This window comes from Saccoglossus kowalevskii, chromosome 18 (genome assembly GCF_978046115.1).
Source record: "Saccoglossus kowalevskii chromosome 18, keSacKowa6.1, whole genome shotgun sequence".
NCBI lineage: Eukaryota > Metazoa > Hemichordata > Enteropneusta > Harrimaniidae > Saccoglossus > Saccoglossus kowalevskii.
The window spans coordinates 31,924,574-31,945,270 of NC_140658.1; the positions used below are offsets into that span (position 1 = coordinate 31,924,574).

At 28.8% G+C, this 20,697-nt stretch overlaps 1 protein-coding gene across 2 annotated transcripts in view; it reads left to right on the forward strand.

Moving 5' to 3' along the window:
* Nucleotides 1–1,058: 1,058 nt before the first annotated feature.
* Nucleotides 1,059–20,697, forward strand: part of LOC144347804 (scavenger receptor cysteine-rich domain-containing protein DMBT1-like) — a 34,884-nt gene continuing 15,245 nt past the window's right edge. For both annotated transcript variants that reach the window (XM_085492885.1, XM_085492886.1), the window contains exons 1-2: nt 1,059–1,245; nt 2,733–2,864. In XM_085492885.1, the coding sequence (XP_085349011.1) occupies nt 1,182–1,245; nt 2,733–2,864 (196 nt within the window). In that variant the 5' untranslated portion in view covers nt 1,059–1,181. The remainder of the gene's footprint in view (nt 1,246–2,732; nt 2,865–20,697) is intronic.

Genomic DNA, 20,697 nt, shown 5'->3' on the forward strand with positions numbered 1-20,697 from the left:
TTGAACAGCTGACAAAAGTTCAGATACTTTTTGTTTTAACTATAGATAATTATATGCACGCAATCTGACCCTTTGACCTCGATTCGGCTTGGACTGAATATTTTATTTTAAACAATATTCTGACGTGAAATACAAAATGTATTTCAACACAAGTACGACATGGTTGTCTGTGGTTTCTTTCCTGATTGTTGAGTCTTCGCAATGTGTTTTGTATAATTATTGTTGTTTTCCCCCGATGCGGAAGGACCGTAAAGCTAAATGGCAGTTACATGCATGGGCTGAGTGAAAGAAAATATTTCTAAGCCTAAAATAGAACCTAATATTACACCTCTTTGTGTATAAAATAAAGTATTTTACAATACATGATATATTAATACACATATATACATATATGTTTGCAATTGAACGCGTTCATTGAATACCTTAACATATGAGACCGTCGCCGATATGTACATAGTTTAATGCTTGGAATCTTGGTCACGTTGAGTGATATTAACAAACATTTCATGTAGTTGCTTTGATCATGGAGGTAAAAGACTTTATATTTATAATTCTCAGGAACAATTAAAACTCTGCAGTCCTGAATCCTCTATTTGTTTTTTCGACAATCCACCTGACATGTCTTCTGCCTTCATTCTGAAGGTATCTAAAATATCAACGTGCTTGATAAACACGCCACCATATTGAGTGAATATTATTTCACACATAAAAACGTTTGGACGAATCATTATAGCTAATTAAAAAATAAATTTAGTTGGAATGTTAAAAAATGGGTGACACATTGAACAAATTAGTATTGCTTTATTTGTTCATAATGTTGACGTCACGATTTACGTAACGTGCTGGATTTAGGTACTTTGTCTATTGCACATACTAGTAGATGTTACAATACTAAAAACGACACTGGCAATGTATACCAGTATAATAATAGTTCATTTCCCCTCTAGAGGGCGTTCTTCATAAGACATTCGCTGTATCTTCAAGTTGAACACGAAACACGGAAGTAATATCTGAGATATTACGATTAGAGTTGACTATGTAACTAGCTGAATAGTTTAAGTTTATAATACTGAACCGTAGCACGATAGTGGCACGATATCACGTTGTTTGCATCAAGTAATGGAAGTTTATGTAACCGTGACCAGTTGATAAACGAGAGTTAACGAAACGTCAATACAGCAATGAGATACAATGATATGATTTTAGTCTTCGTCGTTGTGACTTTGGAAACATACATACAAGGAGGTGAGTTATTGTTACTGTACGTTGAAGTATATAAACTAATGCCGTCCATGAAATAAACAATATGCTGTATTTTCGTCACCAATGAAGTGGGGGGGGGGGGGGCTATCCAACACTTGTCGGACATCGTGGTTCGTGAAAGTGGGTTTCAAAGACACTTTTCGCTGTGTTTTAGGAGCCGATCGCCTACTAGTAGGACAGTAAAATACACCAACGATGTTAGAATAGTTCTTGCTCCGTGTCATGGTCTAATCAGCACGGACAGCTCATGCACGATAAAACGTACAAGTACGGGTATTTATTTATGTGTAAACGTGGTAACGTAATTGTTGAATAAACCTCAAGACATATGCACCAATAAACACGAGCTTTTATAAAGTGACGGCAAATAAAAAAGACTTGTTTCTTTCAATATAGTGACACAGGCCACTCAGTGACCTATCCCTGAACGGAAGGTGTGTTCTAAATATCTCTCGTTCATTATATAATACAACAGACGTAGTAAAGCATAATGCCAGACGCCATACACTTTGTGCGTCACTTTCACATACGTAGATGTTTCAAATCACAAATAACAGTACACGTCACAATATGTGCTGTATTCCGTGTAACTCAGGCAATAATATTTATTCTTACCAGCTACAGCTTTCACTACATAATACATAAAATCTATAAAGAGTATAAACTCAACGTTACACGTAATCTGACGCACGGAAAGTCGTTGCATGGGTTGATGGTAGTTAGGTTTGATTGATTTTGTACGAAGATTAATTACTTGGGTATTTGTGGAATTCAGACTAAAATTATAAGAACTGTGTGTTAGTGACACGTTTTAAATAAAATTCGAATACTATTTCAGGAACAGAACTAGTATACGAATTTATATCCTAAAGATATATGCAAATATCTCACTCGTAACGACATATTATTTTTCTTATTCGCACTGTATGTTTGTATGTACAAGTAAAATTACACATGTACGAATCAATATTACTACTGTGATTTCATTTCCTATGCAATCATTGTGTCGCCCCTTTCAACATAATAACAGGTGTAAATGTTAAGCACGTTCAACTGCCAAAACATACATAGTTTACCGATCTTATAAATAATTACCATTTGAGTAATGACGTCATGACACTGTCCAGCACACCTCGATTTAGATACATAAAGTACCATGACCAGTATTGTTCGTTCCTGTTAGTTTATCAGCTACACTAATAACTGTATCTTATAACACGCTGCATATATTTGATTCAGAATGTCGTTTTAACTTTTTCAATTGTTTCGCCTACATCAACCGGAATGTAACACTGAAACACGGTTACTTTTTTAGTAACCGTGACTAAAACAATCTCAAGTAGTAGGCGTGTTCTTGTGAGCTTTCAATAATACATTCCGTAGAATACATCCCTAGAGCATCATATCATCGCTTCAGATGGAGTAACAACACAACCGAAGTCATTAATTCGATTGTTTCTACATTGCAGCATATATTCGACTTGTGGGCGGTGGAAACCTACATGAAGGTCGTGTTGAAGTGTTCCACGATAACAGATGGGGTACTGTGTGTGATAATGGATGGGATTTCAATGACGCTAAAGTTGTCTGTAGAGAACTGGGTAAGATGTGCGCTGTGGTATATTGAATAACTACACACACCTTTGTATGGTAATAAACTTCTATATCACTGTCACATAATCACATGAGACAATCTGTCTGTGTTCATGTGTTGTAGTTTTAAATGTATACCCTCACATGTACATTGTAGTTACATCAAATATACACATTGGTCAACGCATTCTGTCTAGGTTTGCGCATGCGTATCAAGTGTATAAACTCTACTCACGCAAATACTCACGGTAGTAACTCAAAGATTTGCTCGCAATTATGTTCTAATTTTGACTCCGTCCATTCCCATAACGCAACATATAAATAGTTCTATGATATATATTAATATATATTATATTTTGTAAACGGTAGCTCTGGGTGGATGTAGGATTTCTGAAAAGAGGGGTCAGAATTTTGAATTTAAAAACAAAACAAAACAAAACAAATTATTTTTGTCCCAAATCAATACTCAAACTGGTTGGAAATCTGGCAAATATATAAAGAACCAGAAAAATAACCACGGATGAGCCGTTTTTGGTCGTTATTTCTATAATTCAATTTTCAATTGAGCAAACGATTCGTTATTGATGAACACCGTGACCTTGAACCATGAAAACAAACATTAATCTTCTGTCGGGTTTGGTTTTTTTCGCAATACATTCTGCTATCTTTTAAAATCATTTGTATTTTTAGAGAATCAGTTCTTGTGACGTTATTTCTCGGATTCTGAGATAAATCTCTCAGCTTATGAGATTGTTTTTATTTTAACCTATTACAGACGTGATTATTTTAACCTATTACAGACGTGATTATTTTAATCTATTACAGACGTGATTATTTTAACCTATTACAGACGTGATTATTTTTACCTATTACAGACGTGATTATTTTAACCTATTACAGACCTGATTATTTTAACCTATTACAGACGTGATTATTTTAACTTATTACAGACGTGATTATTTTAACCTATTACAGACGTGATTATTTTAACCTATTACAGACGTGATTATTTTTACCTATTACAGACGTGATTATTTTAACCTATTACAGACGTGATTATTTTAACCCATTACAGACGTGATTATTTTAACCTATTACAGACGTGATTATTTTAACCTATTACAGACGTGATTATTTTAACCTATTACAGACGTGATTATTTTAACCTATTACAGACGTGATTATTTTAACCTATTACAGACGTGATTATTTTAACCTATTACAGACGTGATTATTTTAACCTATTACAGACGTGATTATTTTAACCTATTACAGACGTGATTATTTTAACCTATTACAGACGTGATTATTTTTACCTATTACAGACGTGATTATTTTTACCTATTACAGACGTGATTATTTTAACCTATTACAGACGTGATTATTTTAACCTATTACAGACGTGATTATTTTAACCTATTACAGACGTGATTATTTTAACCTATTACAGACGTGATTATTTTAACCTATTACAGACGTGATTATTTTAACCTATTACAGACGTGATTATTTTAATCTATTACAGACGTGATTATTTTAACCTATTACAGACGTGATTATTTTAACCTATTACAGACGTGATTATTTTAATCTATTACAGACGTGATTATTTTTACCTATTACAGACGTGATTATTTTAACCTATTACAGACGTGATTATTTTAACCTATTACAGACGTGATTATTTTAACCTATTACAGACGTGATTATTTTAACCTATTACAGACGTGATTATTTTAACCTATTACAGACGTGATTATTTTAACCTATTACAGACGTGATTATTTTAACCTATTACAGACGTGATTATTTTAACCTATTACAGACGTGATTATTTTAACCTATTACAGACGTGATTATTTTAACCTATTACAGACGTGGTTATTTTAACTTATTACAGACGTGATTATTTTAACCTATTACAGACGTGATTATTTTAACCTATTACAGACGTGATTATTTTAACCTATTACAGACGTGATTATTTTAACCTATTACAGACGTGATTATTTTAACCTATTACAGACGTGATTATTTTAACCTATTACAGACGTGATTATTTTAACATATTACAGACGTGATTATTTTAACCTATTACAGACGTGATTATTTTTTACCTATTACAGACGTGATTATTTTAACCTATTACAGACGTGATTATTTTAACCTATTACAGACGTGATTATTTTAACCTATTACAGACGTGATTATTTTAACCTATTACAGACGTGATTATTTTAACCTATTACAGACGTGATTATTTTTACCTATTACAGACGTGATTATTTTAACCTATTACAGACGTGATTATTTTAACCTATTACAGACGTGATTATTTTAACCTATTACAGACGTGATTATTTTAACTTATTACAGACGTGATTATTTTTACCTATTACAGACGTGATTATTTTAACCTATTACAGACGTGATTATTTTTACCTATTACAGACGTGATTATTTTAACCTATTACAGACGTGATTATTTTAACCTATTACAGACGTGATTATTTTTTACCTATTACAGACGTGATTATTTTAACCTATTACAGACGTGATTATTTTAACCTATTACAGACGTGATTATTTTATCCTATTACAGACCTGATTATTTTAACCTATTACAGACCTGATTATTTTAACCTATTACAGACGTGATTATTTTAACTTATTACAGACGTGATTATTTTTACCTATTACAGACGTGATTATTTTAACCTATTACAGACGTGATTATTTTTACCTATTACAGACGTGATTATTTTAACCTATTACAGACGTGATTATTTTAACCTATTACAGACGTGATTATTTTAACCTATTACAGACGTGATTATTTTAACCTATTACAGACGTGATTATTTTAACCTATTACAGACGTGATTATTTTAACCTATTACAGACGTGATTATTTTAACCTATTACAGACGTGATTATTTTAACCTATTACAGACGTGATTATTTTAACCTATTACAGACGTGATTATTTTTTACCTATTACAGACGTGATTATTTTTACCTATTACAGACGTGATTATTTTAACCTATTACAGACGTGATTATTTTAACTTATTACAGACGTGATTATTTTAACCTATTACAGACGTGATTATTTTTACCTATTACAGACGTGATTATTTTAACCTATTACAGACGTGATTATTTTAACCTATTACAGACGTGATTATTTTAACCTATTACAGACGTGATTATTTTAACTTATTACAGACGTGATTATTTTAACCTATTACAGACGTGATTATTTTAACCTATTACAGACGTGATTATTTTAACCTATTACAGACGTGATTATTTTAACCTATTACAGACGTGATAATTTTAACCTATTACAGACGTGATTATTTTAACCTATTACAGACGTGATTATTTTAACCTATTACAGACGTGATTATTTTAACCTATTACAGACGTGATTATTTTTACCTATTACAGACGTGATTATTTTAACCTATTACAGACGTGATTATTTTAACCTATTACAGACGTGATTATTTTAACCTATTACAGACGTGATTATTTTAACCTATTACAGACGTGATTATTTTAACCTATACAGACGTGATTATTTTTACCTATTACAGACGTGATTATTTTAACCTATTACAGACGTGATTATTTTAACCTATTACAGACGTGATTATTTTAACCTATTACAGACGTGATTATTTTAACTTATTACAGACGTGATTATTTTAACCTATTACAGACCTGATTATTTTTACCTATTACAGACCTGATTATTTTAACCTATTACAGACGTGATTATTTTAACCTATTACAGACGTGATTATTTTAACCTATTACAGACGTGATTATTTTAACCTATTACAGACGTGATTATTTTAACCTATTACAGACGTGATTATTTTAACCTATTACAGACGTGATTATTTTAACCTATTACAGACGTGATTATTTTAACCTATTACAGACGTGATTATTTTAACATATTACAGACGTGATTATTTTAACCTATTACAGACGTGATTATTTTTTACCTATTACAGACGTGATTATTTTAACCTATTACAGACGTGATTATTTTAACCTATTACAGACGTGATTATTTTAACCTATTACAGACGTGAGTATTTTAACCTATTACAGACGTGATTATTTTAACTTATTAATTACAGACGTGATTATTTTAACCTATTACAGACGTGATTATTTTAACCTATTACAGACGTGATTATTTTTACCTATTACAGACGTGATTATTTTAACCTATTACAGACGTAATTATTTTAACCTATTACAGACGTGATTATTTTTTACCTATTACAGACGTGATTATTTTAACCTATTACAGACGTGATTATTTTAACCTATTACAGACGTGATTATTTTAACTTATTACAGACGTGATTATTTTAACCTATTACAGACGTGATTATTTTAACCTATTACAGACGTGATTATTTTAACCTATTACAGACGTGATTATTTTTACCTATTACAGACGTGATTATTTTTACCTATTACAGACGTGATTATTTTAACCTATTACAGACGTGATTATTTTTACCTATTACAGACGTGATTATTTTAACCTATTACAGACGTGATTATTTTAACCTATTACAGACGTGATTATTTTAACTTATTACAGACGTGATTATTTTTACCTATTACAGACGTGATTATTTTAACTTATTACAGACGTGATTATTTTTACCTATTACAGACGTGATTATTTTAACCTATTACAGACGTGATTATTTTAACCTATTACAGACGTGATTATTTTAACCTATTACAGACGTGATTATTTTAACCTATTACAGACGTGATTATTTTAACCTATTACAGACGTGATTATTTTAACCTATTACAGACGTGATTATTTTAACCTATTACAGACGTGATTATTTTAACCTATTACAGACGTGATTATTTTAACCTATTACAGACGTGATTATTTTAACCTATTACAGACGTGATTATTTTAACCTATTACAGACGTGATTATTTTAACTTATTACAGACGTGATTATTTTTACCTATTACAGACGTGATTATTTTTACCTATTACAGACGTGATTATTTTAACTTATTACAGACGTGATTATTTTAACCTATTACAGACGTGATTATTTTAACTTATTACAGACGTGATTATTTTTACCTATTACAGACGTGATTATTTTAACCTATTACAGACGTGATTATTTTTACCTATTACAGACGTGATTATTTTAACCTATTACAGACGTGATTATTTTAACCTATTACAGACGTGATTATTTTAACTTATTACAGACGTGATTATTTTAACCTATTACAGACGTGATTATTTTTACCTATTACAGACGTGATTATTTTAACCTATTACAGACGTGATTATTTTAACCTATTACAGACGTGATTATTTTAACTTATTACAGACGTGATTATTTTAACCTATTACAGACGTGATTATTTTAACCTATTACAGACGTGATTATTTTAACTTATTACAGACGTGATTATTTTAACCTATTACAGACGTGATTATTTTAACTTATTACAGACGTGATTATTTTAACCTATTACAGACGTGATTATTTTAACCTATTACAGACGTGATTATTTTAACCTATTACAGACGTGATTATTTTAACCTATTACAGACGTGATTATTTTAACCTATTACAGACGTGATTATTTTAACCTATTACAGACGTGATTATTTTAACATATTACAGACGTGATTATTTTAACCTATTACAGACGTGATTATTTTTTACCTATTACAGACGTGATTATTTTAACCTATTACAGACGTGATTATTTTAACCTATTACAGACGTGATTATTTTAACCTATTACAGACGTGAGTATTTTAACCTATTACAGACGTGATTATTTTAACTTATTAATTACAGACGTGATTATTTTAACCTATTACAGACGTGATTATTTTAACCTATTACAGACGTGATTATTTTTACCTATTACAGACGTGATTATTTTAACCTATTACAGACGTAATTATTTTAACCTATTACAGACGTGATTATTTTTTACCTATTACAGACGTGATTATTTTAACCTATTACAGACGTGATTATTTTAACCTATTACAGACGTGATTATTTTAACTTATTACAGACGTGATTATTTTAACCTATTACAGACGTGATTATTTTAACCTATTACAGACGTGATTATTTTAACCTATTACAGACGTGATTATTTTTACCTATTACAGACGTGATTATTTTTACCTATTACAGACGTGATTATTTTAACCTATTACAGACGTGATTATTTTTACCTATTACAGACGTGATTATTTTAACCTATTACAGACGTGATTATTTTAACCTATTACAGACGTGATTATTTTAACTTATTACAGACGTGATTATTTTTACCTATTACAGACGTGATTATTTTAACTTATTACAGACGTGATTATTTTTACCTATTACAGACGTGATTATTTTAACCTATTACAGACGTGATTATTTTAACCTATTACAGACGTGATTATTTTAACCTATTACAGACGTGATTATTTTAACCTATTACAGACGTGATTATTTTAACCTATTACAGACGTGATTATTTTAACCTATTACAGACGTGATTATTTTAACCTATTACAGACGTGATTATTTTAACCTATTACAGACGTGATTATTTTAACCTATTACAGACGTGATTATTTTAACCTATTACAGACGTGATTATTTTAACCTATTACAGACGTGATTATTTTAACTTATTACAGACGTGATTATTTTTACCTATTACAGACGTGATTATTTTTACCTATTACAGACGTGATTATTTTAACTTATTACAGACGTGATTATTTTAACCTATTACAGACGTGATTATTTTAACTTATTACAGACGTGATTATTTTTACCTATTACAGACGTGATTATTTTTAACCTATTACAGACGTGATTATTTTTACCTATTACAGACGTGATTATTTTAACCTATTACAGACGTGATTATTTTAACCTATTACAGACGTGATTATTTTAACTTATTACAGACGTGATTATTTTAACCTATTACAGACGTGATTATTTTTACCTATTACAGACGTGATTATTTTAACCTATTACAGACGTGATTATTTTAACCTATTACAGACGTGATTATTTTAACCTATTACAGACGTGATTATTTTAACTTATTACAGACGTGATTATTTTAACCTATTACAGACGTGATTATTTTAACCTATTACAGACGTGATTATTTTAACCTATTACAGACGTGATTATTTTAACCTATTACAGACGTGATAATTTTAACCTATTACAGACGTGATTATTTTAACCTATTACAGACGTGATTATTTTAACCTATTACAGACGTGATTATTTTAACCTATTACAGACGTGATAATTTTAACCTATTACAGACGTGATTATTTTAACCTATTACAGACGTGATTATTTTAACCTATTACAGACGTGATTATTTTAACCTATTACAGACGTGATTATTTTTACCTATTACAGACGTGATTATTTTAACCTATTACAGACGTGATTATTTTAACCTATTACAGACGTGATTATTTTAACCTATTACAGACGTGATTATTTTTACCTATTACAGACGTGATTATTTTAACCTATTACAGACGTGATTATTTTAACCTATTACAGACGTGATTATTTTAACCTATACAGACGTGATTATTTTTACCTATTACAGACGTGATTATTTTAACCTATTACAGACGTGATTATTTTAACCTATTACAGACGTGATTATTTTAACCTATTACAGACGTGATTATTTTAACTTATTACAGACGTGATTATTTTAACCTATTACAGACCTGATTATTTTTACCTATTACAGACCTGATTATTTTAACCTATTACAGACGTGATTATTTTAACCTATTACAGACGTGATTATTTTAACCTATTACAGACGTGATTATTTTAACCTATTACAGACGTGATTATTTTAACCTATTACAGACGTGATTATTTTAACCTATTACAGACGTGATTATTTTAACCTATTACAGACGTGATTATTTTAACCTATTACAGACGTGATTATTTTAACCTATTACAGACGTGATTATTTTAACATATTACAGACGTGATTATTTTAACCTATTACAGACGTGATTATTTTTTACCTATTACAGACGTGATTATTTTAACCTATTACAGACGTGATTATTTTAACCTATTACAGACGTGATTATTTTAACCTATTACAGACGTGAGTATTTTAACCTATTACAGACGTGATTATTTTAACTTATTAATTACAGACGTGATTATTTTAACCTATTACAGACGTGATTATTTTAACCTATTACAGACGTGATTATTTTTACCTATTACAGACGTGATTATTTTAACCTATTACAGACGTGATTATTTTAACCTATTACAGACGTGATTATTTTTTACCTATTACAGACGTGATTATTTTAACCTATTACAGACGTGATTATTTTAACCTATTACAGACGTGATTATTTTAACTTATTACAGACGTGATTATTTTAACCTATTACAGACGTGATTATTTTAACCTATTACAGACGTGATTATTTTAACCTATTACAGACGTGATTATTTTAACCTATTACAGACGTGATTATTTTAACCTATTACAGACGTGATTATTTTAACCTATTACAGACGTGATTATTTTAACATATTACAGACGTGATTATTTTAACCTATTACAGACGTGATTATTTTTTACCTATTACAGACGTGATTATTTTAACCTATTACAGACGTGATTATTTTAACCTATTACAGACGTGATTATTTTAACCTATTACAGACGTGAGTATTTTAACCTATTACAGACGTGATTATTTTAACTTATTAATTACAGACGTGATTATTTTAACCTATTACAGACGTGATTATTTTAACCTATTACAGACGTGATTATTTTAACCTATTACAGACGTGATTATTTTAACCTATTACAGACGTGATTATTTTAACCTATACAGACGTGATTATTTTTACCTATTACAGACGTGATTATTTTAACCTATTACAGACGTGATTATTTTAACCTATTACAGACGTGATTATTTTAACCTATTACAGACGTGATTATTTTAACTTATTACAGACGTGATTATTTTAACCTATTACAGACCTGATTATTTTTACCTATTACAGACCTGATTATTTTAACCTATTACAGACGTGATTATTTTAACCTATTACAGACGTGATTATTTTAACCTATTACAGACGTGATTATTTTAACTTATTACAGACGTGATTATTTTAACCTATTACAGACGTGATTATTTTAACCTATTACAGACGTGATTATTTTAACCTATTACAGACGTGATTATTTTAACCTATTACAGACGTGATTATTTTAACCTATTACAGACGTGATTATTTTAACCTATTACAGACGTGATTATTTTAACATATTACAGACGTGATTATTTTAACCTATTACAGACGTGATTATTTTTTACCTATTACAGACGTGATTATTTTAACCTATTACAGACGTGATTATTTTAACCTATTACAGACGTGATTATTTTAACCTATTACAGACGTGAGTATTTTAACCTATTACAGACGTGATTATTTTAACTTATTAATTACAGACGTGATTATTTTAACCTATTACAGACGTGATTATTTTAACCTATTACAGACGTGATTATTTTTACCTATTACAGACGTGATTATTTTAACCTATTACAGACGTGATTATTTTAACCTATTACAGACGTGATTATTTTTTACCTATTACAGACGTGATTATTTTAACCTTTTACAGACGTGATTATTTTAACCTATTACAGACGTGATTATTTTAACTTATTACAGACGTGATTATTTTAACCTATTACAGACGTGATTATTTTAACCTATTACAGACGTGATTATTTTAACCTATTACAGACGTGATTATTTTAACCTATTACAGACGTGATTATTTTAACCTATTACAGACGTGATTATTTTAACCTATTACAGACGTGATTATTTTAACATATTACAGACGTGATTATTTTAACCTATTACAGACGTGATTATTTTTTACCTATTACAGACGTGATTATTTTAACCTATTACAGACGTGATTATTTTAACCTATTACAGACGTGAGTATTTTAACCTATTACAGACGTGATTATTTTAACTTATTAATTACAGACGTGATTATTTTAACCTATTACAGACGTGATTATTTTAACCTATTACAGACGTGATTATTTTTACCTATTACAGACGTGATTATTTTAACCTATTACAGACGTGATTATTTTAACCTATTATAGACGTGATTATTTTTTACCTATTACAGACGTGATTATTTTAACCTATTACAGACGTGATTATTTTAACCTATTACAGACGTGATTATTTTAACTTATTACAGACGTGATTATTTTAACCTATTACAGACGTGATTATTTTAACCTATTACAGACGTGATTATTTTAACCTATTACAGACGTGATTATTTTAACCTATTACAGACGTGATTATTTTAACCTATTACAGACGTGATTATTTTAACCTATTACAGACGTGATTATTTTAACATATTACAGACGTGATTATTTTAACCTATTACAGACGTGATTATTTTTTACCTATTACAGACGTGATTATTTTAACCTATTACAGACGTGATTATTTTAACCTATTACAGACGTGATTATTTTAACCTATTACAGACGTGAGTATTTTAACCTATTACAGACGTGATTATTTTAACTTATTAATTACAGACGTGATTATTTTAACCTATTACAGACGTGATTATTTTAACCTATTACAGACGTGATTATTTTTACCTATTACAGACGTGATTATTTTAACCTATTACAGACGTGATTATTTTAACCTATTACAGACGTGATTATTTTTTACCTATTACAGACGTGATTATTTTAACCTATTACAGACGTGATTATTTTAACCTATTACAGACGTGATTATTTTAACCTATTACAGACCTGATTATTTTAACCTATTACAGACGTGATTATTTTAACCTATTACAGACGTGATTATTTTAACCTATTACAGACGTGATTATTTTAACTTATTACAGACGTGATTATTTTAACCTATTACAGACGTGATTATTTTAACCTATTACAGACGTGATTATTTTAACCTATTACAGACGTGATTATTTTAACCTATTACAGACGTGATTATTTTAACCTATTACAGACGTGATTATTTTAACCTATTACAGACGTGATTATTTTAACATATTACAGACGTGATTATTTTAACCTATTACAGACGTGATTATTTTTTACCTATTACAGACGTGATTATTTTAACCTATTACAGACGTGATTATTTTAACCTATTACAGACGTGATTATTTTAACCTATTACAGACGTGAGTATTTTAACCTATTACAGACGTGATTATTTTAACTTATTAATTACAGACGTGATTATTTTAACCTATTACAGACGTGATTATTTTAACCTATTACAGACGTGATTATTTTTACCTATTACAGACGTGATTATTTTAACCTATTACAGACGTGATTATTTTAACCTATTACAGACGTGATTATTTTTTACCTATTACAGACGTGATTATTTTAACCTATTACAGACGTGATTATTTTAACCTATTACAGACGTGATTATTTTAACTTATTACAGACGTGATTATTTTAACCTATTACAGACGTGATTATTTTAACCTATTACAGACGTGATTATTTTAACCTATTACAGACGTGATTATTTTAACATATTACAGACGTGATTATTTTAACCTATTACAGACGTGATTATTTTTTACCTATTACAGACGTGATTATTTTAACCTATTACAGACGTGATTATTTTAACCTATTACAGACGTGATTATTTTAACCTATTACAGACGTGAGTATTTTAACCTATTACAGACGTGATTATTTTAACTTATTAATTACAGACGTGATTATTTTAACCTATTACAGACGTGATTATTTTAACCTATTACAGACGTGATTATTTTTACCTATTACAGACGTGATTATTTTAACCTATTACAGACGTGATTATTTTAACCTATTACAGACGTGATTATTTTTTACCTATTACAGACGTGATTATTTTAACCTATTACAGACGTGATTATTTTAACCTATTACAGACGTGATTATTTTAACTTATTACAGACGTGATTATTTTAACCTATTACAGACGTGATTATTTTAACCTATTACAGACGTGATTATTTTAACCTATTACAGACGTGATTATTTTAACCTATTACAGACGTGATTATTTTAACCTATTACAGACGTGATTATTTTAACCTATTACAGACGTGATTATTTTAACATATTACAGACGTGATTATTTTAACCTATTACAGACGTGATTATTTTTTACCTATTACAGACGTGATTATTTTAACCTATTACAGACGTGATTATTTTAACCTATTACAGACGTGATTATTTTAACCTATTACAGACGTGAGTATTTTAACCTATTACAGACGTGATTATTTTAACTTATTAATTACAGACGTGATTATTTTAACCTATTACAGACGTGATTATTTTAACCTATTACAGACGTGATTATTTTTACCTATTACAGACGTGATTATTTTAACCTATTACAGACGTGATTATTTTAACCTATTACAGACGTGATTATTTTTTACCTATTACAGACGTGATTATTTTAACCTATTACAGACGTGATTATTTTAACCTATTACAGACGTGATTATTTTAACCTATTACAGACCTGATTATTTTAACCTATTACAGACGTGATTATTTTAACCTATTACAGACGTGATTATTTTAACTTATTACAGACGTGATTATTTTTACCTATTACAGACGTGATTATTTTAACCTATTACAGACGTGATTATTTTTACCTATTACAGACGTGATTATTTTAACCTATTACAGACGTGATTATTTTAACCTATTACAGACGTGATTATTTTAACTTATTACAGACGTGATTATTTTTACCTATTACAGACGTGATTATTTTAACCTATTACAGACGTGATTATTTTTACCTATTACAGACGTGATTATTTTAACCTATTACAGACGTGATTATTTTAACCTATTACAGACGTGATTATTTTAACCTATTACAGACGTGATTATTTTAACCTATTACAGACGTGATTATTTTAACATATTACAGACGTGATTATTTTAACCTATTACAGACGTGATTATTTTTTACCTATTACAGACGTGATTATTTTAACCTATTACAGACGTGATTATTTTAACCTATTACAGACGTGATTATTTTAAACTATTACAGACGTGAGTATTTTAACCTATTACAGACGTGATTATTTTAACTTATTAATTACAGACGTGATTATTTTAACCTATTACAGACGTGATTATTTTAACCTATTACAGACGTGATTATTTTAACCTATTACAGACGTGATTATTTTAACCTATTACAGACGTGATTATTTTAACCTATTACAGACGTGATTATTTTTACCTATTACAGACGTGATTATTTTAACCTATTACAGACGTGATTATTTTAACCTATTACAGACGTGATTATTTTAACCTATTACAGACGTGATTATTTTAACCTATTACAGACGTGATTATTTTAACCTATTACAGACGTGATTATTTTAACCTATTACAGACGTGATTATTTTTACCTATTACAGACGTGATTATTTTAACCTATTACAGACGTGATTATTTTTAACCTATTACAGACGTGATTATTTTAACCTATTACAGACGTGATTATTTTAACCTATTACAGACGTGATTATTTTAACCTATTACAGACGTGATTATTTTAACCTATTACAGACGTGATTATTTTAACTTATTACAGACGTGATTATTTTTACCTATTACAGACGTGATTATTTTAACCTATTACAGACGTGATTATTTTAACCTATTACAGACGTGATTATTTTAACCTATTACAGACGTGATTATTTTAACCTATTACAGACGTGATTATTTTAACCTATTACAGACGTGATTATTTTAACCTATTACAGACGTGATTATTTTAACCTATTACAGACGTGATTATTTTAACCTATTACAGACGTGATTATTTTAACCTATTACAGACGTGATTATTTTAACTTATTACAGACGTGATTATTTTAACCTATTACAGACGTGATTATTTTTACCTATTACAGACGTGATTATTTTTACCTATTACAGACGTGATTATTTTAACCTATTACAGACGTGATTATTTTAACCTATTACAGACGTGATAATTTTAACCTATTACAGACGTGATTATTTTAACCTATTACAGACGTGATTATTTTAACCTATTACAGACGTGATTATTTTAACCTATTACAGACGTGATTATTTTAACCTATTACAGACGTGATTATTTTAACCTATTACAGACGTGATTATTTTAACCTATTACAGACGTGATTATTTTAACCTATTACAGACGTGATTATTTTAACATATTACAGACGTGATTATTTTAACCTATTACAGACGTGATTATTTTTTACCTATTACAGACGTGATTATTTTAACCTATTACAGACGTGATTATTTTAACCTATTACAGACGTGATTATTTTAACCTATTACAGACGTGAGTATTTTAACCTATTACAGACGTGATTATTTTAACTTATTAATTACAGACGTGATTATTTTAACCTATTACAGACGTGATTATTTTAACCTATTACAGACGTGATTATTTTAACCTATTACAGACGTGATTATTTTAACCTATTACAGACGTGATTATTTTAACCTATTACAGACGTGATTATTTTAACCTATTACAGACGTGATTATTTTAACCTATTACAGACGTGATTATTTTAACCTATTACAGACGTGATTATTTTAACCTATTACAGACCTGATTATTTTAACCTATTACAGACGTGATTATTTTAACCTATTACAGACGTGATTATTTTAACCTATTACAGACGTGATTATTTTAACCTATTACAGACGTGATTATTTTAACCTATTACAGACGTGATTATTTTAACCTATTACAGACGTGATTATTTTAACCTATTACAGACGTGATTATTTTAACCTATTACAGACGTGAGTATTTTAACCTATTACAGACGTGATTATTTTAACTTATTAATTACAGACGTGATTATTTTAACCTATTACAGACGTGATTATTTTAACCTATTACAGACGTGATTATTTTTTACCTATTACAGACGTGATTATTTTAACCTATTACAGACGTGATTATTTTAACCTATTACAGACGTGATTATTTTAACTTATTACAGACGTGATTATTTTAACCTATTACAGACGTGATTATTTTAACCTATTACAGACGTGATTATTTTAACCTATTACAGACGTGATTATTTTAACCTATTACAGACGTGATTATTTTAACCTATTACAGACGTGATTATTTTAACCTATTACAGACGTGATTATTTTAACATATTACAGACGTGATTATTTTAACCTATTACAGACGTGATTATTTTTTACCTATTACAGACGTGATTATTTTAACCTATTACAGACGTGATTATTTTAACCTATTACAGACGTGATTATTTTAACCTATTACAGACGTGAGTATTTTAACCTATTACAGACGTGATTATTTTAACTTATTAATTACAGACGTGATTATTTTAACCTATTACAGACGTGATTATTTTAACCTATTACAGACGTGATTATTTTTACCTATTACAGACGTGATTATTTTAACCTATTACAGACGTGATTATTTTAACCTATTATAGACGTGATTATTTTTTACCTATTACAGACGTGATTATTTTAACCTATTACAGACGTGATTATTTTAACCTATTACAGACGTGATTATTTTAACTTATTACAGACGTGATTATTTTAACCTATTACAGACGTGATTATTTTAACCTATTACAGACGTGATTATTTTAACCTATTACAGACGTGATTATTTTAACCTATTACAGACGTGATTATTTTAACCTATTACAGACGTGATTATTTTAACCTATTACAGACGTGATTATTTTAACATATTACAGACGTGATTATTTTAACCTATTACAGACGTGATTATTTTTTACCTATTACAGACGTGATTATTTTAACCTATTACAGACGTGATTATTTTAACCTATTACAGACGTGATTATTTTAACCTATTACAGACGTGAGTATTTTAACCTATTACAGACGTGATTATTTTAACTTATTAATTACAGACGTGATTATTTTAACCTATTACAGACGTGATTATTTTAACCTATTTACAGACGTGATTATTTTTACCTATTACAGACGTGATTATTTTAACCTATTACAGACGTGATTATTTTAACCTATTACAGACGTGATTATTTTTTACCTATTACAGACGTGATTATTTTAACCTATTACAGACGTGATTATTTTAACCTATTACAGACGTGATTATTTTAACCTATTACAGACCTGATTATTTTAACCTATTACAGACGTGATTATTTTAACCTATTACAGACGTGATTATTTTAACCTATTACAGACGTGATTATTTTAACTTATTACAGACGTGATTATTTTAACCTATTACAGACGTGATTATTTTAACCTATTACAGACGTGATTATTTTAACCTATTACAGACGTGATTATTTTAACCTATTACAGACGAGATTATTTTAACCTATTACAGACGTGATTATTTTAACCTATTACAGACGTGATTATTTTAACATATTACAGACGTGATTATTTTAACCTATTACAGACGTGATTATTTTTTACCTATTACAGACGTGATTATTTTAACCTATTACAGACGTGATTATTTTAACCTATTACAGACGTGATTATTTTAACCTATTACAGACGTGAGTATTTTAACCTATTACAGACGTGATTATTTTAACTTATTAATTACAGACGTGAGTATTTTAACCTATTACAGACGTGATTATTTTAACCTATTACAGACGTGATTATTTTTACCTATTACAGACGTGATTATTTTAACCTATTACAGACGTGATTATTTTAACCTATTACAGACGTGATTATTTTTTACCTATTACAGACGTGATTATTTTAACCTATTACAGACGTGATTATTTTAACCTATTACAGACGTGATTATTTTAACTTATTACAGACGTGATTATTTTAACCTATTACAGACGTGATTATTTTAACCTATTACAGACGTGATTATTTTAACCTATTACAGACGTGATTATTTTAACCTATTACAGACGTGATTATTTTAACCTATTACAGACGTGATTATTTTAACCTATTACAGACGTGATTATTTTAACATATTACAGACGTGATTATTTTAACCTATTACAGACGTGATTATTTTTTACCTATTACAGACGTGATTATTTTAACCTATTACAGACGTGATTATTTTAACCTATTACAGACGTGATTATTTTAACCTATTACAGACGTGAGTATTTTAACCTATTACAGACGTGATTATTTTAACTTATTAATTACAGACGTGATTATTTTAACCTATTACAGACGTGATTATTTTAACCTATTACAGACGTGATTATTTTTACCTATTACAGACGTGATTATTTTAACCTATTACAGACGTGATTATTTTAACCTATTACAGACGTGATTATTTTTTACCTATTACAGACGTGATTATTTTAACCTATTACAGACGTGATTATTTTAACCTATTACAGACGTGATTATTTTAACCTATTACAGACCTGATTATTTTAACCTATTACAGACGTGATTATTTTAACCTATTACAGACGTGATTATTTTAACTTATTACAGACGTGATTATTTTTACCTATTACAGACGTGATTATTTTAACCTATTACAGACGTGATTATTTTTA